This window comes from Miniopterus natalensis, chromosome 13, assembly GCF_054644295.1.
Source record: "Miniopterus natalensis isolate mMinNat1 chromosome 13, mMinNat1.hap1, whole genome shotgun sequence".
In the NCBI taxonomy this organism is placed as follows: Eukaryota; Metazoa; Chordata; class Mammalia; order Chiroptera; family Miniopteridae; genus Miniopterus; species Miniopterus natalensis.
This window is the reverse complement of record NC_142093.1, coordinates 42056407-42080692: the sequence shown is the minus strand read 5'-3', so window position 1 is coordinate 42080692 and position 24286 is coordinate 42056407. Positions and strand designations below refer to the sequence as shown.

The following is a 24286-nucleotide window of genomic DNA, read 5'->3' as shown; positions in this document are numbered from 1 at the left end:
AGCCTCATAGGGCTCATCTGAGGCTAGAATGAAAAGATCCATGAATGTGCTTTTGCTCAGCCTGACACACAATAGGTCATCATGTATCAGCTCCTCCTCCTGATGGTTACTCATCCCCTTAACACAACATTACTGCTTTCTGGGGGGGGTAGTCCTGAGCTTCAGGCCCTGGAGTGGAAGGAGCTGGACTTTGATTGTCAACAAGGATCAGTGCCCAGTGAATAGTAGGTTGCTCAGTACATGTTTGGAAACTACTTCAATGGCAATCCCATCCTTGCTCGTTTTTTTTCTATTACTGAGAAGACCCTTACTTGGATTTCACATTTCTTCTCCATCCACTTCTTTTGTTGTGTAGATTCTGAATACAAAACATGGCTCTAGAAGCCACCAAAGTATGAAGATAACTAAGCATGATTTGGGGCCAATGTGGAAGCACACGCTGCCCACTGCGATGCCAGGCAGGACAGACACCCCAAAGCTGGATTTTGGTGTTTTCTCAACAGCCTCCCATCCCTATATGTTCAGGAGAATGGGCCCAGTGTTCTGACAACAGGCTTTCCTCAATAATCAGCATGTGCAAGGAGATCTCAAAAGAGAGGGCAAGTCAAAACACCTGTTGCTACAACACATCCAGATCCTCAGGCCTCATTCACATGGCTCCCTGCTCTCTGGCCCATGTATCTCTCCTGATAGAGGTCCTCCCACTCCACTTTCAGGCATGGAGGGGGATCACCATGCAGAGAGAGGTCAAGGAATCCAAGCTCAGCCAGGGTCTCCTCCCTCCAGGCCACAGAGTAAGAGCAGTGTCTGCTCCTGGGGGCCCAGAGCTCCTGGGACCACTGAGAGAAGGTTCAGACCTGAGTGCCGCTGCCTCGCATGATGTCCTCAGGGATGGCGTAGATCTGGTTCTCCATCTCGACCTTCTGGAGCCCATTGTCCGTGACTCTCACCCGAAGCACACGAAAGTTGGTCCCTCCAAGGTCCAGAGCCAAGAACTCTCCATGTTCTGCAGACAGGAAGGGCCACTATTAGTTTGGAAAAGTCAAGATCAAACTGCTTCACAGAGACCAAGACTTAAAACCCATGAGCCCTACCATAAACAGAGTCCTTAATACCCATGAGACCATAAACACTGGTTGTCTCTAGTAATGGGGTGTCCAGTGAGTTTTAATTTTTTCTACACACATTTATGTACTGCCTGATTCTTTTTCTTAATGCTAAACACTTTTATCTTACTTTTAGAATTCACATACACAATGAGAAAGTTTCACATCCAATGATGGGGCACCCACCCCCTCACAGAGCTGACTGTTTCCCATGGGCTCCCAGCCAAGTCCCCATCGAGCTCATGGGGCCCATCCAGCGCTACGCTAGGAGTCCATACCTCTGTTCTGTTCATGCCCCAGGACACCCAGCATGTGGCTGCAGGTCTGGGGGCCCCTGGGCCTCCTGCCAACTTGTGATCCCTGTACAAAATTTACTTTTAATGTTCACATATAGTGATAGCAATGTTTGAGAGGGTCACATGACAGAGTGGACTGGGGTCCAATGCCTATAAATTAAGGGAGCTAGCAAATAAGCTAAGCAGGTGCCCCTCAAAAAAATTCCAGGCTTATTCACATGTGAGAGAATGCTGACCCACAATTAAGTTAGACAAAGTCAGGCCAGTCGGCTGTTCCACTCAGACCAGCCACAGAGCTGGGGCGAAGGGGGAGAGGGAATCTCTACAGGCACAAGTGGATCAAGATCTTCAGGTGTCACCAGGAAGGCAAAGTCCCTTTCCCCCGGGAAACAAGCAGTACACACAGAAAACATCTTGAATCTAGAAGGCAATCCAGCTGGCTGCAGGTACAGGGTCCACTGTATAGCACAGAATGAGAGTGCTGAAGAGGTGCAGAGGCCAGAGCCAGGGCTGGGGAGGGAGCTGGGCTCACCCCCTCGGCAGCTTCCTCAACCTGTGACGGCTCCACCAGTCTTCCACTGCCCTGCTGCACACCTTCTCGAAGATACAGGGTTACCTCCTTGGGGATTCACTGATTGGCATGTTTGTCAACACAGCCCTTTTCTCCATAGGAAACTGCCACTGAAGTCCAGTGGAAGGGGTTAGAGGGCCAGGGAAATGCTCCGACTAAATGAACCATTTTTCCCATGCCCAGGTCCCCTCAGCAGCTCATTCTCAGGCCCTGAAAAAAAGCTACGTGTGCCCGGCTCCCTGAGGGCACTCCTCACATCCCCTACAGCCCAGAGGGGCAACTCTCGGGGGGCAAGATCCACCCAAGTTTCTGCGGGGACTCACCCCTACACAACTGTGGTCTGGTGGTTGGATACACACAGAATATCAGAACTGGAGCCCACGTTCCTATGGCAGAACTCTGGCCACTTTTTGGCCATGACAACTTCCTGAGCCTCTGAACCTCAGCTGCCTCATTTCTAAAATGGCAACGTCATTCATTGTGCGGTTGGCATCAGGGGGAAAACTAGAAAATGTGCCTCAGACACCCAGCACAGTGCCAAGAACTTAGGACACAATAAGTAAAAGAAACTTTCCATCCAGGCTCCTGGCAAATGCTGCCCAACGCCCACGCTTGAGCCTTCCAGGCTGCCTCTCAGACTGAAAAGCAAAATCAGCATTGCAGGGGGAAGACGAAAAGACCTGCCTAGAGAAAGCCGCTGGAATCTGCTCCAGTGACTTCCGCATTTCTCCACAGGGGCACAAAGTTTCTGTCCCCTCCCTGGCATCTGGAGGCCCCCTCCCTGCTATACTAGCTACAGTTGTTAGACGGCTGGCACAACCTCGGCCGCACCTGGGGGGACTCTGCTCCCCAAGTGGCCGTGGGCGACGTTTCCAGGCACTCCAGGTCGGAGCCTCCTCGGGCAGTGTGGCCTCGGCCAGACAGTAGGAAACGCGCCGTGGAAGTTATCATGAGGGATCAGAAGGGAAATCGGCGGCGAACTGCCTGCTCCAGCACCGCAGCGGGGGCCCGCGCGGCCCCTGGGTCCGCAGCCAAGGGGGCCTGAGGCGGCTGAGGCCGGGCCTGATGCCAGGCCGGCCCAGCTCAGCTCACTGGAGGGGCGCAGCTCCATCCAGGATGGCAGTTTTACGGCAGTGTTTTCTAATGGACTGAAGGGAAACCACAAATCATAAAGTACTGCTGGTAGTTCCGTTCCCAGGACGGAATGTCATCTCTGCTTTCTCTGCAGACGTTCCTCTGCCTCCCTCCTCCACACACACACAGGAGCACAGCTCGCATAGCCAGGGACTATATTCTTTCCAACGTCCAGTCTCGGAGGGAGGCCCAGCACTGTGATTCCTGGGGTTAAATCTTCAGGTGACTCCTCGGGACCGTGAACAGATCCCTCTCCTAGTGCCCACCTCCAAACCTCGCATGGAACAGTCCCAAGAGCTGGGCCTCAGAGTTGGGAAGGGGTGGGGAGGGAGGGCAGGCTTCGTTTCGAATTCCAGCTCAGCTGCTTCGCTACCTGTGTGGCCTCTCTGGCCACTGTCCCCTTACCTGTAGAATGGGGCTCATAAAGCTGACTTCCCCTGAGGGTCGTGAAGCTTCCATGAAATGCAGAACATGTTGTATGTGAATATATGGGTACGTGGTAAGTCATCAATAACTGTCACCGTTATTATTCCTTGTGTGACTATGTAGCTCCCCTCCTAGTTTTTCTCGATCCCTCCCACCCCTACCTACTCCTATTCCTACTCTTGGCTCCAGTCCTATCTCCACTGAGACCCTTCTGGGACATTCCAGAAGCCCAGAGCAGACAGCGAGCGTGTGATCGGGCACGGAGGATAGCATCTACGGGCCTGGGACAGTCACACTGGATGGGGAGGAGAAAGCCTCTGGGGGAGGAGCACATGCCTGTAGCAGGTTTCTTAAGAAGGTACAGGCTGCCCTGGCAGGTGTCGCTCAATGGTTAGCGTCGTCCCATGCACCAAGAGGTCGCTGGTTCCATTCCCAGTCAGGCTCATGCCTGGGCTGCGGGCTCGATCCCCACTAGGGGTGTGCAGGAGGCAGCCGATTGGTGCTTCTCTCTCTCCCGTTCCCTTCCTCTCTCTAAAATCAATAAAAACATACTAGAGGAAGAAGAGGAGGAGGAAGGTAGAAGGCCACATGGCAGAGGACCCAGGGAGGTCCAGAGAGATCATTCTGAGTGATCACAGTTGGCATTTGAGGCAATGTACTACGAAAACATCTCATACTGCATTTGCTTGTAATTAAATGAAATGTCTGAGTACCAACTGTGGGATTTCTATGAGACCCTGGTGTCAGAGGCAAGGTTTCTTAGGTTGTTAAGTGTGCTGTTATGTCTGGAAAACAATTTTAACTTTTTAAAAATAACAAAATACAACTATCTGATAAGAAAAAGTTCATATGATACAAAAGTGGAAAAATGAAAAGCAAACATCTCTTCTCTACACCCAGAAAGTAACCACTATTAATGTTCACGGAGTGTCCTTAGATATATTTACTTTATCAAGACAGGTTATTAGGCGATTAACTGATACATTCCAAGAAAAGAGTTTGAATCTCTGGTTCTAAGGATGTGTTTTTAATTTGGAAGATATCGCCAAATTATGTTGCTAAAAGTTCTCAGCAATTTCCACACAAACCAGCAGGTGCAATTCACTCCCACCAGTGGCCCACATTGTATAGCAATTAATCTCTGCCAGCCTCCTAGGTCTAAGTAGTATCTCCTTTTTTAAACTTGGTTTCTTTCTTTAGTGTGAGATTAGATATTTTCAGTTATTGACTGGCCTTTTGAATTCCTTTTTCTGTGCATTTTCTACTCACATCTTTGGCCTTTTAAAAAATATATTCATTATTTTCTTAATCACATAAAAGAGCTCTTTGTATATTAAGGAAAATGGTTTTGTTGGTTGTATATTTGCAATTTTCCCCCAGTGATATTTGTCTTTTAATTTTGTTTGTGGTGTTTCTGCCATGCAGCAATGTTTAATTTTTATGTTATCAAAATATTTCTGGTTTCTGGGTTTTTTGTTGTGTCCCAAGAAATTTGGAAGGTTACATTAGTTCACCTTCTTTCTAAATCTCCTCTAATGTGGTCACTACCACCGCTAAAATAAAGGAAGCAAGATTTCACCATAGGTTTGTTTAAAAGGTCAAATTCATCTTCTACTTTATGTGACTTTTTTGAAAAATGAAGCCCAGAACCCTGTCTTTGTCTCTCTTGTTCCTAGAACAGAGTTCAGTCCTGATTATTGTGATAACAAAACAATGGAAAACAGAGGCGGGTGTGAGGGAGATTCAGTTGATTGAAGGTCCAACATGCAGATGTTTTAAATGGAAGAGAAATGTTAGTTTCTCTTCCAAAGAATGGATGGTCACTTTGTATATAAACATTCCATTAATCCTCAACAACCCTGCTGGGTATCGTAATCTCAATTTTATGGATAAGAAAACCAACATTCAAATCCAGGTCTGGCTCTCCAGCAAAGCTGTCTACTGCAATGAGCAAGGAGGCTGCTCGAGGGAACGTTGTAAATCCTTAAATAAGGAATTCTTCACTGACAATGCCAAGAGCATAAAACCCAGAGGTTACCAGCAGTTTCCAAGCTGGCCTGGGTGGCAGAGGAAGTGACACTATGGTTCATAAGTTGAGTCACTTAGTTAAGGTCATGCACGGGTCTATGACTATTGGCTGACCCCAGAGCCCATGTCTGTCTCTCTGCACCACACCCACATCTCTTGTGGCCCTAGTTCCTGGAAGCTGAGGATGACCTAACACCAAATCCAGGATGGAAGCAAATAAGCCATGAAGTGGTAAAAATGAAAGCAAAGATGCCCTCATCAGTAACTGCAGCCCATCCCCCTGGGCCTACTGGAGAAGGCCAAATGCTCTCAGAATTGAGTGACAGGTGGCAGACACACATCCACTGGCAAGAGGTGACACACCCTTCTCCCCAGAGGAACCCAGGATCCACTAAGCTCACTGATGCAGGCTTTTTCATAGCCACCGATAGGTGTCATCTCATGCAATTATACCAAACCTCTATTCCCACCTTACTGGATCCTCTCCAAGCCCTCTCAGCTGAAGGTCCTTCTAATTAAAAGTATCCCTCTCCAAAAATAGACAAGAGAAAAGGTACCAGCCCTCTACTAAAAGAAAACAGGACTCAAAGAGGTGATGCTGGCCCACAGTTAAGAGGAACTGGCAATAGGAGCACCACCCTCTATCAAATTGCCCAACAGTTAAGATTCAGGTTGTTAGTTGCTTTGCTGACTCATTTCCCATCCTGAACTACCTACCATCTTCCCACTTTCAGTGAAGCTCTTATCAAATACATGAGGTCAGCAAGATAAAGGGGTTTCAGTTTCTCCTGAGAACTAACCTGTTTCTACGGAGGACTCGAATGGCATTTGACTAACTGCCTGAACATGAAAGTCACCGTCATCTTAGCTGACACAGTATCAGTAATGTATCTGAGCAGCCATAACTCCAGCATTGTTAATATCACGCACTAACAGGTGGCTTGGTGACAATGTCCATGCAATTTTTGAGGGGTGAGGGGCAAGGCCAGTTGAGTTTTCCAACAGGGTCTATTTTCAATCATTAGGTACTTGCCACTAATTAAAATAGATCTCCACCTGTCCCTCTCATCAGTCTCTTGGAGCAGTATGCCAGCCCTGGCTCTAAGAGTGACTTGCAAACAGGTTTAGCTTGGTTTTGTGTTTGTAAGTGGCAGTGCCCTTTTATTAAAGGCAACTGCGTTCAGAAGTGGCAGTGCTCTGCCTGGTTAAGGTTGGAGCCAGAGCCCAGCCTTTCAACCCAGGGCTTCTTTGGGTAATTAAAAGGACTTCTTCAGAACCACAAGCTCCAGAAGACTCCTTTGAAACCAGTGACTTTCACACAGCATTCCCGGACTTCTGGGCGTCCTTGAAGGTGGCAAGGTCTGCCTTGGTGAGGGCTAAGGGTGGCCAATTAAGGCACAGACTCACCTCCCACCTCTTCACTTCCAATTTTATTCCTTTTATTCCTGTAAGACAGTCCTTAACTGTCTTACAGATGGCATTCAACATAAAAGATTTCCTTCTGTTTAAAGTTGAGAGTGGGGTCCAATACTTTAAAAATGTTTTTAAAATCACTGTTTTGAGAGTCAAACACTGAATCTATTCTGGGACCTACCAACCAAACACTTCCCATTCTGTGATTAGTTATTTCAACACTGAGCATTGAAGACAGTTACTAAAAGCCTCTTAGCTGCCTGGTGCAGTACCCAACCTAGTCCCTGACTGGGCAGGGAGCAAGGGAGCAGTTAGATGCACTGTGGCAAGTGCAGGGATAGGAGTGTTGTAGAAGGAACACTGCTTGTGCTCAGATAAGGCTTCTCCAGGGGCAAATGAGAAAGCCAGGTCTTAGTGGATGGGTATGAAGTTGCCAGACAGAGAATAAGAAACATATAGTTCATGACATGCTCAAGGAATAGCATGTCTGGAGTGGCTACAACCTCCTATCACATGGCTATAAAAATGCAGTAAATGCCAATGCCAAGGACTCTCATTTTTAAGCAGAAGGTCAGATTTGTGTTTTCAAGCAGACCAGTAGCACTGGGGCTAGAGCCAGGGGCTGGCGAGGAGGCTACTGTGATATAGTTGAGCCAAGCAGTGATGAGGGCCTGGGTCCCAGGGCCATGCAGGGTGGTCAACCACTCTGGTTTGACATGGGACTGTCAGTGCTAAAACTAGGAGAGTCCTGGGGAAATCAGGATGACTGGTCACCTGAGAGCCATGTTAGATCCAACCATTGGGGCATCAGCCCTTCCTTGTCACCCACTGCCCCAGGCATGCAGCCTCAAACTCTGAGGTAGGTCAAAAATACGCAGCCACCCTTTCACATGAGTTCCTGAAGTGGCTCTATAATAACGCAATGCCTCCAAAGGGACCTACGCCTACCTACCCTGCAAAAGCAGGAATGGTCCAGGGGTCCCAGGGGACTGCACTGAACATTCTGATCTTCCTCCACGGAGTGGCTCTGGGTGGAGGGAAACCTTGTTTATCCTTTCATTTTCCAGTGCCTGCTAGAACACCTCAGGGACGGCTCTAAGAATGTACGGCATGGACTCCAATTAAGAGGATAACTAAGAAGATAAATCACCAGGTCCCGCATAGGTAATGCAGCAAAACAAACTTTGCCAGACACACGTTTCAAGGCATGTGTTTCCCATGTGTCTGGAACCACCACAGTCACTACCACATCTGGCAGCCTCTTTTTAGGCTGCAAGGTCCCAGCTACTCCATTATAATACAAGGCCGGTCTCCACTCAGTAGTTCAGAAATAAAGTAACTCCATGTTATTAAAGGTATCAAGTCACAGCCAGTTAATGCTGGTGTCCACCACAGTCAAGGAATGGGGAAACCTGACCTTCGCCGTCATTGGTTTTCAAGCTATTTTAAGCAACAGGATGTCAAGGGCCATAATGCAGAGATAGAGAAAAATAGAGCTGCTCCGATGGAAAGAAGGGGCCTAGAGTACATAAACACATTGTGAGTGCCCGCAAAGTATCCAGAACACCATCGGAATGCACCTTCCTGGTGCTTTTATATCAGGAAATGTTTCTTAAGCTCAAAATATGTTCCAGTCGCAGAGAGGTACTACATTAGTTCCATGGATGTGAAACCACCCTTCAAGGGATCAAAACATGATTATGTCTCAACACTGTGTAGGTGCTGAGTGTGTCAAGCGTTTCAGGCAGGCAAACCTGGGTTCAAATTCCATTTGAACATGTATTAGCCATATGATTAGGGTAAATTCTTAGAAATCTGATTCTCAGATTTCGCCATCCGCTAAAAGGGGATAAGTATAGCCTCTTGTCTAGCCAGCGTCTCCCCCTCCACTCTCCAGGACACAGGGAAAAACACTCACACTCACACACACACAGTTTTTGGTCAAGATTTAATGCAAAGACATATGGCATTTGGCACAATGCCTGGTGCATGTAACTGTTTAATAAACTCTAGCTGCTTTTATATGGAGGCCATTTAACAATATAATCTTCAGTTTACATTGTAAGCACCATATAAACCCACTTATTAATTTGCATGTGTGCTATTGCTCTGCCTCCACTGCCTGACTGTTGATATAATGCTGAGCAACCAAGATAAGGGCTCCTTTCAGGGTTTATCAGCCCCATGCAGTCTATCACCAGCCTAGTCTCTTTTTATCCTGTCATGTGTTTGCATTATATGACCCATATGGCTCTGTAACCATTTCACCTGTGTAAGCCTTACCTCCCCAGAACAATTTTCACCCTTCAAAGGTGGGACACAAGGCAGCTCAGCACACTGCTGACACACAGAGGACCAGCATCGCAGGGGCCTATTGAACAAGCTGCGCAGCTAGGCTGTTACTAATAGAAAGATTAATGCATTGTGTTAGAAGTGGTGGGGGATAGATAAAGCATTAAATGCACCACTAGTAGTGTGCCTAGGGCCCAGGCACTGGCACACAGCTAGCTGGGTTCAAATCCCAATGCTTCCATTTACTCACTACGTGACTTAGGGCAAGTTGCCTAATCTCTCTAAATCTAGTCTTTTTCTATAAAATGGGGTTCAAAATGCCCAGAATTGGGTCACTGTGAGAATTAATAAAATAGCTCAAATACATTTAGAAAGCCTACAGTTTTTCATTATCATCACCATCATTGTTCCCTGCTCTCTAAGGGGTTAAGCCTGGCTGGAGGGTGGAGATATACTCACCCGTGAAAATAATCACAGTTGAGGGAAGTGGGGATGTGTCAAATGATTAATGCAGCAAAGCCTTCATCTCACTCTGCCTATAAGACATTGTTATATCTAAATATCAAGACAAGGGTTATAAAGACACTACAAAAATAATTTGTCTCTAAGTTGGAACATGCAGTTGGACTATTCAAAGATTTTCAGTCGTGTTGTACTTGAGCTTCTTCTTATAATGGTACAAAGCCAACCCATATTTATGATCTATTTCAAAAGATAGTAATCTGATTTGCTTCTAGAAACTTTTATTAGGCAACATGAACCAACATAGACTATGTTTCTTATGGCCTTGGAGTCAGGACCTCCTGTGCTTAAATCCCAACTCTGCCAGTAACTGGCCACAGGAGACCTGGACACCAGCCCTCAATAGCTGCCTCATTTTTAAATTAGGAATATCTCTCTTGTAGAGTGTGCTTGAAGAGCAAGACAGATTATTTATATACATAGCCTAGTACAGACATCGTGGATGCTCATTAAATGGTCTCAATTATTCCTGCATTTCCTCTTAAGATGAAACTGTCAGACCCCTGCGATGTGTGTGGTGGGCCCCCTGACAGGGTTATGGTTGGGGCTGGCGTGGCAATCACATGCATAGCCGTAGCTCAGGTTAGGGCTGCCTATAGAGAGGTTAATTAAGATGGTGAGATTCCTGGCAAATACAAACGAAGACTTTCTTTACTCAACTCTGCTCTGCCCAAAACAAAAGGGGTGAGGGGTAGGGTGGGGGGAGGTACAGACAACAAATATTGATGATATGCGGCAAGAGGAGCTCTCATACATCATTGGTGGGATTATAAAATGGTTCAACCACTTCGGGAAAAGATCTGAAAGTTTGTTATAAATTAAATACACCCCAAACTCTGTGACCCAGAAATTCCATACCTAGTTGTTGACCCAAGAAAATGAAAACATGTGTCCATAAAGAGGACATTCTCGTGCAAGAATGTATATAGCAGCTTTAGGCAAAAATTGGACATCAATATTTATGTCATATAGGATTCCAATCATATCTTGGAGTTAGCATCCAAAAAGGAATGAACTACGGATACACACCACATGGATAAAGCCTGCATTATAGTGGGTATGTGAAGCCTTGCCTTAAGAAAAAGTGCTGTATGATTGTACTTATGGAATGTTCTAGAACAAGCAAAGCTAATACTTGTGGAAACGTTTAAATGGTGTTTGCTTCTGGGGATAGAGAAGGCCTGGGAAGGGGTATGAGGGGACTTCCTGGGCTGATGGTTACGTTTTCTGTTTAATGGGAGCTGCATTAAATAGGTGTACAATGTATGAAATTTTGCACCAAAGGAAAAAAGAGAAATATTGAACTCTAGTTAATAATGTGCATGCTGAAGTGTTAGGGTTGAACTGATTTCTGCAACGTACTGTGCAATGCCTCAAATAAAACAAAACAGACTGGTGAATGGAAGCAAACCTAGTAAATACCAATGTAAAATCTAGGTCATCTATGTGTGGATGTTCATCACACAGGTCTTCAACTTTTTAAAACTGTTTGGGGGGGGGATAGAGAGCATTTTTGATATACATACCCTGGCTGACACTGAATTCAGTCATTAATTCTCCATTAATTCGTGGTTTAGCCAACCCTCTGATTTTTTTTCCTTTTTACAATATCTAAGTAAGATATTCTTGGACCATTTATGTATATTTCATTTTTATCTGCACCAAATGTTTATTTGCAGAGTGATCCGCACATCTGTGAAGCGCAGATATTTTAGAATCAGCCCCACGGGCCCAGTGGCTGCTGACATTCCCTTCCTTCTCACAAGAACTCAAACCACAGCTTGGGGTTCATTGCTCCTCAGTGTAATGGAGGCCTCCATCATATAAATGAATGGCCTGAAACTTCCTGAGGTCCCTCCTACATTTTCTACCAGGACTTTGATTACCATTAGATAGGTAGGACCTGTATCAAAGAAAGCCAGGGCCTGGTCCTCACTCCAAAATGCAGGGCCTCTGGTGATGGGATGAACCCTCCAACCTGCTCCCTCCAAAAGGACCTTGGGAGGCTCACTGCCCCTCTCTCCACAAAGCAGGCTCTAGGCGTGCCTCCTGCTGTGGTGGGTTGTGGCTACACAGAACTGTTTATAGAAGGTCACAGATCTGATTCTCCATTAATTTGTGGTTTAGCCAACCCTCTGATGTTTCTTTCCTTTTTATAAATAAGAACACGGAGGACTGGGGCATAAATGAAATGCTGTAAAGCACCCAGCTTGAATCCAACCCCATTTAAACCTAGAATTCTGCCCTCGCCATTTTGAATCAGTGGTTAGAGCGTCGGCCCACAGACTGAAGGGTCCCGGGTTCGATATCAGTCAAGGGCACGTGCCTCAGTTGCAGGCTCAATTCCCAGGTCGGGGCACTTGCAGGAGGCGACCAATCGATGCATCTCTCTCTCATCCATGTTTCTCTCTCTGTCTCTCTCTCTCTCTCTCTCCCCCACCCTCCCTCCCTTCCACTCTCTCTAAAAAGCAAAAAATATGCTCAGGTGAGGATTTAAAAAAAATTTTTTTTAAACAAAACCCTAGAATTCTGATCTTCACCCCTCGCCACACACCGCCCTGGAACCACCTCTCATCCCTGGCAAGAAGTAGCCAATTTTACAGACGCCTGTCTAGGACAAGTCTGGGTGTGGAGCCCTGAAGACAGTGACTTTCCATCTGCAGCCTCAAAAAAATCTAGTGAGTCGCAATCAGCAACTAATAGATCTGATTGCATCACATTTAAGAATAAACTTCAACCCCTAAAATTTGTATCTGTCGTATATCAATATTTATACCTACGTGTTTCTTGCTGTGAGTACACAGTCCAGACAAGTTAGAGCCACTGATTTAAAGATTAGGTCCCTCTAGATCAGAGATTTAGATCCGAGGTTTAATTTCCCAGATTTAAAAGGTAATGCTTGAAAGGAATGGGCTGAGGAAGGTTCTGAGTAAGCCTGCGTGGAGTAGACACCACGTGGGCAAAGGCCCCTAGGGTTTCTGTGGGAGAGAATCACGGATAACAGCAGCAGAGCCCAGACTGCAGGCTGGGCAGGAAGCAGATGCCTCAGCAGGTCCCCACTGGCTGTGTGACCACATCCAGGGGAAAGTCAACAGCTCCCCACGCTCTGCGCCTCTCAGCACTCTACGAGGGAACCAATAACAAAAGAGAATTTATTTTTTTAAGTACAGGACCCCAATGTACAAAACAAAGATGAGTGAAGATGTTTCACTAATGGAAGGTACAGGGAAAAATCCCTCTCTGGCCCCAGTTGTGGCCCTAGAGGCACTTCTACTTTATTTGATCTTTAAGAGTTCCTCAGAATTTTCACTATTGAGGGGTCCCTGGTCCTTGCTGTCATTTCATAACTCACAGCCCCAACTAACAAAACATAAGATTGAAAGCCTTAATGTTGACCACTTTCAATTACATACTCTCATGTTTCCCTCCCCAGTTCCATTTCTCTCTCCAGAAGCAGCCCCTATCGTTTATCCGGTAGATATTTCCCAGTTTAAATAATCTTATGGTGTGTGTATGTCCATAAGCCGTGGATAGCATTACTCTGAGGGATTTTTTTTTTTTCTCATTAACATTCAACTACTATGAGGTTCATAAACTTCAACAATGTATCACTCTCATTGTTTTTCAGATTTACCCATATCTATACATGCTCATTTATGTTCCTTGTATAGTTCTCCATCGCATGGATCTTCTGTAAACTGTTCCCAAAATGCTGTCATTGTGAGCATTACTGCCTTGAGCATTCTTAAACATGTCTCCTTGAGTTCATATGGGAGTCCGTTCAAGGTATAGTTGGAAGTGGAATGTGTCATATACACATATTTTCAACTTTAGTTTTTGCCAGCCTCACAGCCCAAGATAACTAGTATCAATAATTCAGTATATGTGTTTAAAACTTCATACAACTGTGCACATGCACATACATACATGACTTCACAGAATATAAGTACAGATAAATCTATCTCATGCTTTAGAGTGAGTTTTTGAGGGCTGTTTTCTGCATTAAGTGCCCAGTGCCCAACTGATGGACATTCGGGGTTTTCTCTGTTTACGGTATTTCAAGGAACTTTGTGTGTAAATACATGAACACACTAGTTCTAGTACATGTGTAGAACAGATTGCGTCTGCTGGATCCACCTCTCATTTTACAAAGGGAAAAAGGCTGAGTCCCAGCGAGCTGAGGTGAGGAGTTTGGCCATAGACCCTGCAGCAAGTGAAAAACCAAAGGATTGGGGGCCACGTTTCCTACCATCTGGTCTCCAGGTCTTTAAGGGTACACTTGCTCCGCTTAAGCAAATAAAACATTAATACACAATACTCCTTTTACACACCATGTCCATTTACACCGTAGAATTTGCGATTATAAAGAGGCACTCTGGGTTTCACAAAAGTCGTGTAAAGTCCTACTGTTTCTGCATGGAAAGGAGGTCAGGCAGCCAAGTCCTGCCCCAGACTCTTCAGCCCCAGAAGGCTGCAAGAGTCAGCCTCTGGCTCCCGTCCTCAGTCCAGGCAAATCCCATGGACAGAGGTGAAAAGCATACTTGCTGCTCCACCCTAGGCCAGAGGCAGGACACAGATGGGCTCCCAGGACTCCACCTGAGATTAGGGAAGGAGACTAATGACCACACAGTGCAGCAGCCAGTGCAAATTTCAAGAGACAGAGGTCTCCGTGCCTCCAACCTCAGAAAAGCAATGAGAAGAAAAATAGCCCATCCCATACCTACTTCTCTCCAGCAAACTTACTCACCTGCCTGTACTACAGGCCAGACATCCAAACCCAACCAGATTTCAAAAAAATCTCATCTGAGCATGTGCTGTACGTGCTCGCACACACGATGGATCTGTGCAGCCTTGATGCCTGACCTTTGGAATAGATGAGTTTGAACCCTGACTCAGCCTCTCATTAGCCCTGTAGCCTTAGGCAAGTTATTTGACCACCCAAGCTTCAAATTCCTCATCTAAAAAAAATTACAGATAAAATTAGTACCTACTTCCTTGTAGGATTTAGTGAAAAGTAAATGAGTGAGTGCACGTAGGAGCTCAGAAAAGCCCTTACCCATAATATACACTGAGTAAATATTCAGGGTACTGTCCTAGTGCTAGTGCCTGAAATAAAGACAAGGTCCCTGGCCTTAAGGAGAAGATAAATTTATCTGAGATTTATCAGATGTCAAATAGAAACAATAGAAACAGGTGTGGCCACCATTCAGAGGGAGTGGCAGGTACAATAAATGTGCCAATATCGAGGGCATATGAGGGATCCTCAAGAACTGGGGGACACCCTAGCCAGTTTGGCTCAGTGATTAGAACATCTGCCTATGGAGTGACGGGTCCTGGGTTCAATTCCAGCCAAGGGCACATACCTTGGTTGCAGGCTCGATCCCCGGCCCTGCCCTGGACAGGGCGCGAGAGGGAGACAACCAATTGATGTGTCTCTCTCACATCGATGTTTCTCTCTCTCTCTCTCCCCATCTCTCTCTCTCTCTCTCTCACCCTTCCACTCTCTGAAAAGCAATGGAAAAAAATATCCTCAGGTGAGGATTAAGAAAAAAAAAAAAAAAAAGAACTGGGGGAGGCCCTCACCTCAAGGAGCTGTTTGAAGGGCTGAGACACACACACTCAGAGAACAATCTGAACAAGGTCACACCCTTGGGTCCAGGCTGGGTCCCAAGGCTTCGGCAAACACATACTTATTTTAAGAATCATAGAAAGGTACAAAGTCTTATTAGACAAACTAGGTCCCTAGAGGCTCTCAGGCACGTAAGCCTCAAGGACACGGGCATGATGGAAATACTAAAGGCACGTAGTGTGCGAACAAGCCCTTTCCCATGCCCTTCCCCAACCCCAATCCCCAGGACTTCTCTGCAGATGCCTCACTGATGACCAGCTTCTTGGTGCTCTCTCTTCCCTCTGGTTCTCTGACTTTGTGGTTCTTCCACTGCTCTGACAGCTGCCCCTTGGACTCTTTCTCCCAGCCTCCAGAAGCGGGTAGCTGCCCCACACCCTTCACTCCTCATGGCCCCACAGATACCTCATCTCTACAATGGAAGGTTTTGCCTGGCTGATGTGGCTCAGTTGGCTGAGTGTCATCCCAGGCACTAAGAGGCTGCAGGTTCGATTCCAGGTCACGGCATATGCCCAGCTTATGGGTTCAGTCCCCAGTATGGGGCGTGCAGGAGGCAGCCAATTGATGTTTCTCTTTCATTAATGTTTTCTATCTCTCTCTCTCTTTCTCCCTTTCTCTCTCTGAAATCAATAAACACATTTTTAAAAATAAAAATAAAATAAAATGGAGGGTTATTAGGAAGGTTAAAGAAACAGGCTGTGTGGCACAACTTAGCCTCATTCCCCTCTCCAAGGATGTTGCCATCCCCAGGCAGATGGGTCCAACATCCTGGCATCACCCTTCAACCTTCTCTCAGCTCCGCGCACCATATCCCACTGCACCACTGTCCTGTGCTCTACCAGCTGCCGTCACCCCTCCTCCACTCAGCATAGACTGCTGATGACACCTATTACACCAAGACGGTTCTCCTCAAACCCCTCAAAACCTTTCAGTTATTCCCAGTGCTTACTGAAGAAAGACTCAATGTTTTAGGCAGGCATGCAAGGCCTTCTGTGATCCAGCCCAAGCCCACCTTCCAATTTCAACCCACCATGGCCCCTTCCTCTAGTTTGAGTGAATCACTCGCTGGGTGGTACACCATGAAATAGGAATTCTGTATCCAAATAAGGGGATTAAACAAAGCTTGTCAGATTCTTATTGCACAACTTCAGCGCCTTTAATACCTTGACATGCACTCTGACTCTTCACATTCTCCCAAGATTATTCAGATTTGTAATACTTTATTTTCAAATAAAGTATTTGAAAGTTCAAGAACAATCTAGCACAATCTGTACCACACTGATTCTCCAGCAAGACTTTGGAATGTGCCCATTAAGTGGGCCAGAGACTGCCACGGTCATGACCATCTTAGGCATGTTTGTTGTTCATCACCATCACTGAATACAATCTCAGCAGGACCTTAAACCCCAAACTGAGCCAAGCAGCCTTTCTCAGCACACAAATGGGAAACAAATTCTTGACAGCAATGGCCTGGTTGGGCAAACAAGGGTATAGTTCTACCTTGACTGCCAAGGTTGCCTGCTTTCCTAGTCTTCCTGTCTAACCACAGACTTCGTTAAATTTCCTGTATGCTTAAATGAGCAGGGTTGATTTCTGAGGCTTCAAACCCAAGAACCTTCACTGATATAAGTTCTTTAGGTCCCTGAGCAAAGCCACCTAAATCTCCCACCAGCAATGGAGCAGCCAGAGCCACCCCACCACCACCCTGCCTCACGGTGCAGCACCTGTCCCGTCTGGAGTAGACCTCACAAAGGTGGGCAGCATTTTCACGGAAGCAGTGGGGTGGGTGGTAGCTCCAAGCCCTTTCTCCATCTCCTTTCGGAACCGCTTAGAGATCTCCAGAAGGGTCTCATCAGAAAGGCGCATGTGATAGAGATACTGGTCAACCTGCAGAAGGGGGAAAACAAGAGTAGAGACTTATAAGTTAAATAAACTATTGTATTGCATCTATGTCACAGAACATCACTCAGCCTTTCAAAACAATAAAACCTGTCATATACAGATGGTTATTATGTAAGACGATTTAACCAGAATCTATTTGTCAGGACTTTGTCTTTTAAAATAAACTAAACCAAAAATTGAAATTAGAAAAATAGGTTTAATTTCATTTCTGAGAATGGTGAAAACTAGAGGAAAGGCCTATTAGGGAAGTGAAGAGTTCTTTTCAGAAAAGTTGAGTTTTAATGTCTAAGACACCCCTTGAACCAGAGTTCTGTACTTACACAATCCCCAATTCTACTTTTACCTCTTCCATCCATTTCCCACCCCCAGCCAGATTCTGTCATTATTCCCCTGCTTAAAACTTTTCAGTGGCTTTCCATTAGAACCAAGCCCCTTGGAAATCCTTCCAGGGCTCTATATGATCTGGCCTCCCCCCGCCTCCTAATCTCATTGCATGCCTCTGTACTCCTGTACAGACTTTATCCTCAGTTCAGTTCCCCACTCACCCAACTCGTCCTTCCTGCCTCGGAGCCTGTTCACAAAGGCCCTATAGCTCCTTACCCCACTCTACATCTGCCATCTGACCTCTTACCAATCTTTCAAGCTTCTCTCCCCAGAGGCCTTGTCCCAATAAAATAATCAGGCCTCCCATTATTCCAAGAATTCAGACTTTTCCCCTCACAAAACTATCCACAATTTGGAAATATATTTTTATTAATGTCCAAATATAAGCACCAAGGGCAAGAAGAGCTATGTCTATTAGCTCCCTGCATCCCTGGAGCCTAGTGCAGTGCCTGACACATAATAGAGACTCTACATATATAGCAATGCAACCTCTCTTCTTTTCAGAGATGGAAGCGGTTTTCCATTGCTATTTTACTGATCTTGTTTCCAACAAATATTTACATGAATTTTTCCCAGATCTAACATCAGGAGAAGGAGAAGCATTAGGCAGTTTCCTTCTTGGAAGTACCCATCTGCTTTGGCCATAGATCTTCCCAGTTTTCTCCTACTAGGAAAAGATCGGATAGAAATCCATCCAAGAGGGCACAGAAGTTTCCACAATATCCCTGTTCTCAGCAGCAGTGTCTATGACAAGGGAGGCTGCCAGCCCTGGAGAATGTAGCTAGAGAATCAGGAACCTTGGACCAGGCCCCAGCTGTGCTCTCAAAGTGTAAAGACTATGGTCCTCCAACCTTTTCAGCAAACTCATGGACCAAGAGGAACCCTGCTCCTCCCTGCTCCAAAACTCCAGGATTCCCAAAAGCAAAGTTTGTCTGACAACCACCACCACTGCTATTCCTGAGGGCAACACAATTCAGTGCCCAACTGTCCCTTGCCCTTACCCAACTCTGACAAAGGGGCATAAATTTTTATTAGCTTTCCCAGACAAAAGTCCTCATTAATATTATAGCCTATATTATATCTTCCAGCATTTTGAGCCAGGTCTTCTTGGATTTTCTTTTCATCAATCTTGCAGCCTAGGATTTCCAGAGAAACAGCAAGAGCTGTTTAATCCTTTCAGAAAAGGACAATCCCAGTGTCTTCCTTTATGTCTCCTTACATTTGCTCTCTTCCTGGCTATACCTTAACTCCCTATGGGTTTGGGGCACATCCTTCTCTTTGTGCCTGTTTCTGCCCCTGTAGAATAATGAGATTGGCCTTCCTGAGATCATTTCAAATATCCTGATCAGTTCTCCTCATTTATCATTCTCATAAAATCCCAAAAAGTAGAAGATCAGAGTCTGGAGTAAAATGCTGAGAGCAGCTGTAAGCAAGGTGAAGGAGTCTAGTGAATCAACCTGGCCCCCTTTCCATGAAGGTCATGTGGTTACAATACAGCAAAATTGGCAGCCACCACCTTCCCCCAGGGTGGGAAAGGGTGAATAGGAGCAGAGAAGTGGTAAAGGCCCAAGGCCATTTCTCTCCAGCCCCAGCCAGCAGAGGGATCAGACTTGCTATGCTGGGTTTCCAACGCATAGGAATGAGGATTTCCCAGAACTCCCTGTTGCCAGCATTTATTAAAGAGCTGCCCCAGACTAAGTCCACCAGTCTAAATCAGGAAGAATCCAACCGTCCATTCTGTTTTCCGATTTCAGATTCCTGGCACATTACTTGCCTTGAGTCCACTGTCTGCCTCAGCCTCCCAGGCTGTGGGGCTCCAGCCCCACCTGAGCTGGGTCATTGAGGTGGGTTTCCTTCAACACTGGGGAGCCAGGGTACTCCAGAGGAGGCCTGGCCTCCCCCACATGTTGTCTGAGGCTCCCCAGGTGGTCAAAGGGTATAGTTTCAGACAAGTTCCCTCTCTGTTGGTGCAGTAGGAGACACATCTCTGGTGATCCCAGGCCCAGGACAACTTGAGGCTGCCTGTTCCAGATCTGATGACACCTGGGCTTGTCCAAGAATGCTGTCTCATGGCTTGTGCATCTTGGTGTGAATGTACAAAGTCCAGGACCACCACACCAGAGGCCAACATCAGGTCACATCCAGGAGCCGCCCCGGATGCCCTCATGGGCAATGGTAATAACAGCAAACCCTTACGTAGCACTGACCCTTTTCTCAAGGTTTTACACCCATAAGTCATTTAATTCTCATAGCAGCTCTGTGAGGTGAGCAGTGTTATAACCACCCTCCACCAAGAGGGGAAGAAAATGTGCCCAAAAGAGCCAAGCCAGGATTAGACTGGGCAGATGGGCTCATCTGTGTTCTTGTCCACTCTACTAAATGAATCCCGTCTTCTGTTGGACAACAGCGGGGTCTTATACAGGCCAAATGGCACTGTGGGACATTCAGCCTAGCCATGCCCATTAAAAGGCCATCTTCTCTTCTAGCCAACCCCCTGATGCAGACAAGAAAGGTAAACGGTGGCAGGCATGGCCCATAGGACTGGCCTGGCAAGTCAGAGGGAAACAGAAGAAGCAGACATGTCTCTGGACATTTATCATGAGTTTGACACATGACAAAGTTGAAGCGCCTACACTACTACTTTCCCAAAGAGGGAAGCCTAGAGCTAGACCTCGCTGCCACCCACCCTCCACTCCACAGATGGCCCTGGTGTTGCAAAGGAAGCAGGAGAGTTCCAACAAGAGAGAGCAGGGCCTGCACCGCCTCCTTAAGAGGTTGTAGCATCACTTCTCGGAGCGTGAGGTCATGTACGAGAGAGCACAGGTGCACTAGCCACAATTCTACAGTGGCCATTCTTAGTTTAACTTTGATGTTTAAGCTGTGACAAGGTTTATTGGAAATCCAGTTGGTACTTCTTATCTTTAACCTTCAAAGACTCTAAAAAGTTTAACAGTCAACCTCTACTTAGTCATGATGTCCTTTACTCAGTAGATTATAGTCATCTTTCGGTGTCAATGAGAGGTGAAAATGATATGATAGTTACGGCAGCTAACGTCTACCAAGCATTTCCTACCTGCAAGACACCAACCTAGGGCTGTACTGACTTCACCTCCACTGTCCTTTTGTAACAGGTCACTTAGTGGTGAGGGGCAGAGCTAGAAGGGAGGTATGTCTGGCTCTAAAGCCAAGCCCTTGGGACCAGCACCCTAGCCTGTCCTGTGGGCTCTCTGCCCTGTGGTTTCTTGGATGACCCCAGGGCCTCAATTTCCTCTCCGTCGCATGAAACTAAGAGAAAGGTTATGGAACGGCTGTGAAAATTGCAGCTATAGCACCTTGACCCAAACTTCCCCTCTTGCACAACATGATGGTATATCCACCCAAGTTCATTAGGACCACTCAGGCAGGGATGATTAATTACCTCATGTCACAGTTTCCTAAACACACCACTGGGGCCACCCAGCCTTGGCAGGCACTGCTGTGCTGGGTGAAGGGTGGCCAAGAGAGGCAGAAGTCAGAAACTAGAAGCAGCCTCCATACAAAGAAAACTTTCCTGGAATGGGGAGGAAGTGAATGCACTTTGCAGAATCCTGCCAACGTTCACCCACAGTGCAGCCAGAGGGAGGGAGCACCAAGCCCAAAGTCATGGGAGAAAGTCATTTAGGAGATAACAAATGTACACGGGACAGTAGGACTGCAGCTAAAAAATACCCTTAGAAAGGATAAGTTCTTGGGGAAATGAGCTTAATTCCACTGAACATAGACAGCATTAGAGTTTGTCTAGTTTGTCTCTCTAACTCCAATAAGTCATGCAGCCTAGACTTGAATGCTTCCAAGCATGACAGGCTCACTACTTCTCTAAGTTGGTTAGCTTCTATTGTTGGTCAGTTCCAGTTGTTAGGAAGCTTTTCTTCAGTCTAAGACAAATCTATATTCTGATAACTTCCGCCTAGTCTCCATTCTGCCACTTGGGATAAGAGTTCCCAACTTGGCTGTACATCAGAATGATATGAGTCTTTTTTAAAACATTAAGAATTCTAAAGATCCATTCCAGACAAATCAAATTGACCCCTTTAGGACTCTGGGTGCTCGAACATCTTCCCGTCTCATTGGGCTGATATCCACCAAGCCAATAAAGTGATAGCTGCAGGCTGTGTTCTGATCAACATCACTTAAGATCATTTTACCACTTTTCTGCCTGGGGTCTTTGAGAGTCGTTAGTTAAAATATTAGGCTAACTGTGAAGTGGTTGATCCTGGGTGCTGGGAATGGAAAGATAAACCTTGTACATGTTGGAAATTGTCAAAGCAGAGTCATTCAGGCCAACCTTCATTTTGTTGCTGGGGGCGGGGGGTGAAATACAGGCACCAGAACAATCAGTGTTCAAATCCTGGCTCCAGCACATGCACAGGTGTGTGACAGTGGATGAGTCCCTCTCCATCTGAACCTGTTTCCTCCCTATAAAACTGAATTAACAGCCCTACACAACAGAGTCACTGGCATAAATGGGGTGATGAATGTAAAGCGTTATCACCCCTCTTTTATTTGCACCCCTTCTCCTCTTTTTTCTCCTAGAGCCCCCTCTGCCAAGTAGCACCCTTGGAGCATCAAGGGGATTTCTTAACTCTACTTAGTCACTTCCGGGGTTAACAAAACAAGCTGTTTCCCCAAATTGTCCCTTCTCTTTTTGTGGTGGGTGTGCGGCCATCACATTGGGCCATTTCTTTTTTAATTTCTATTGGGGAGAAAAGGGGAAAGGAGGGTTTGTTCCAGGCTGGGGAAACAGAGGTAGGTAGGAAGCAAACCTGGCTGAGGTAGGGGAAGGCCACTTGCCTGTATGGACGGGGTGTGTATTAAAGAAAAAGAGATCGTAGTTTCAGAAGGCATCTACTCAGCAATCTTGAAGAGATTAGAACGTCCTCATTGGGCAATTTTGGTCAGTTTCTTTCTTACCATAAAGCACCACCCCGACATGCCCACTTCCTTTACAAAATTAGTGGAGGCAGGAGGAGCTCTAAAGGGAAACTAACCCCATGCTCTTTATGAAATAGGATAATACCCCAAATGGGAAGCCCACCATATGAAAAGGTTCAGAAGGTGTGGGCAAGCCCAAGATCCTAGAAGGAAATTATGAATTCTAGGACCAGAAAGATACTTACCATCACTACATAACATTACCTCCTAAATGCAATGCCTTCATAATTAGTATGATTTAATCCTATTGCTTTTCATCAGGGGATCATCGGAAGGATCATAAAGATCACCCCGCTGAGTAAAGTTGCTCTGTTGTTCACTGACCAGTCAATTCTCTGTAGGATTAATATCAGGAGAAAGTCTGGCTGCCCAGACTTGCTGTGCTTCCTGCTATGGACCAATGAAATTAAAATGACTCACTCAGCCCAGCCGGGTGTGGCTCAGTGGTTAAGCATCGACTTTGGATCCAGGCGATCAGGGTTTGATTCCCGGTCAGGGGACATGCCCGGGTTGCAGGCTGCAGCCGATCAATGACTCTCTCATCATTGATGTTTCTATCTCTCTCTCTCCCTCTCCTTTCCTCTCTCTGAAGTCAATAAAGATATATTAAAAAAAAAAAAAAAAAAAAAGACTGACTCAGAGAGCAGTCCTTTTTGCCTTGACTGTCAGAAAGCTCAGAGCTCTGTACTCAACTCCAACGAACCACCCTCAGTCTTAAATTTTGTTGGTAATCATCCCTCCCCGTCTTAGGACTCTTGTTCTAAGAATTTTATTTACTCTAGGAATTTTTTTTACTGGAAGCTGAACCATATCACCAAATCCTTTTAGTAAGCGGAAAGAGAGTACATGATTGAACAAATGTTCATTTCTACAGGACACACACTCCTGGTAGAAGGATGAACTCAAGTGATCAAATCAGATAAGAAAGCAATTCCACAAGTATATAAGCATCAGGACCAAGGACTGGACTTCCTTTCTCCAGTCTTTGAGTATCTCTGATTTAATAGCTAGAGCCTTCTCTCAAGGTGCTGATGAACACTAGTCAATTCTTATCTTTTAGCTTCTTCTAGACCCCAAGCAGACCAACTGATTGAATTTCAGCCTTTCTAGTACTAGTATTCTTGTCCTAAAGATACAATCAGGTCATATATAAACATATATATATATATATATATATATATATATATGGCTCCAACCTAGCCTCTTTGAAAGAATTTTAGGAAGCACCATACCCTCTTGACTAGTCTCATCTGTTTTAATTCAACAAGTCAAAATAGGATTGGAGGTGCAGAGCAGGGATACTACACAGCAATAAGAATGTATCACCTACCACCACATGTAACAACATACATAGGAGACACACCTTATTTAAGTCCAATTATATTAAATACAGAAATAGACCTATGCTGGTACAAGACCGCATAGTGATTACTTTAAGTGGTGGTTAGTGCCGGCGCTGGTGCTGATTTGTTACTGGATCTGAGTGGCGGTTACCTGATGTGTTCAGTTTCCTGTGTGTATAATCTCCAATTTAAAAATGTAGGAAGAAACAAGGGTAAGGCTTTGACTAGGCCTTAGTCTACTCACTATGCATGGTCAGAGAGCCAAAGGAGTT

At 45.8% G+C, this 24286-nt stretch overlaps 1 protein-coding gene across 1 annotated transcript in view; it reads right to left on the bottom strand.

Moving 5' to 3' along the window:
• The window catches only part of HK2 (hexokinase 2), a 58446-nt gene that overhangs the window by 24933 nt on the left and 9227 nt on the right, over window positions 1-24286 (bottom strand). The window contains exons 2-3 of the mRNA XM_016202543.2: window positions 17139-17301; window positions 858-1006 (exon numbers count right to left, since the gene is read on the bottom strand). Of these exons, the coding sequence (XP_016058029.2) occupies window positions 858-1006; window positions 17139-17301 (312 nt within the window). The remainder of the gene's footprint in view (window positions 1-857; window positions 1007-17138; window positions 17302-24286) is intronic.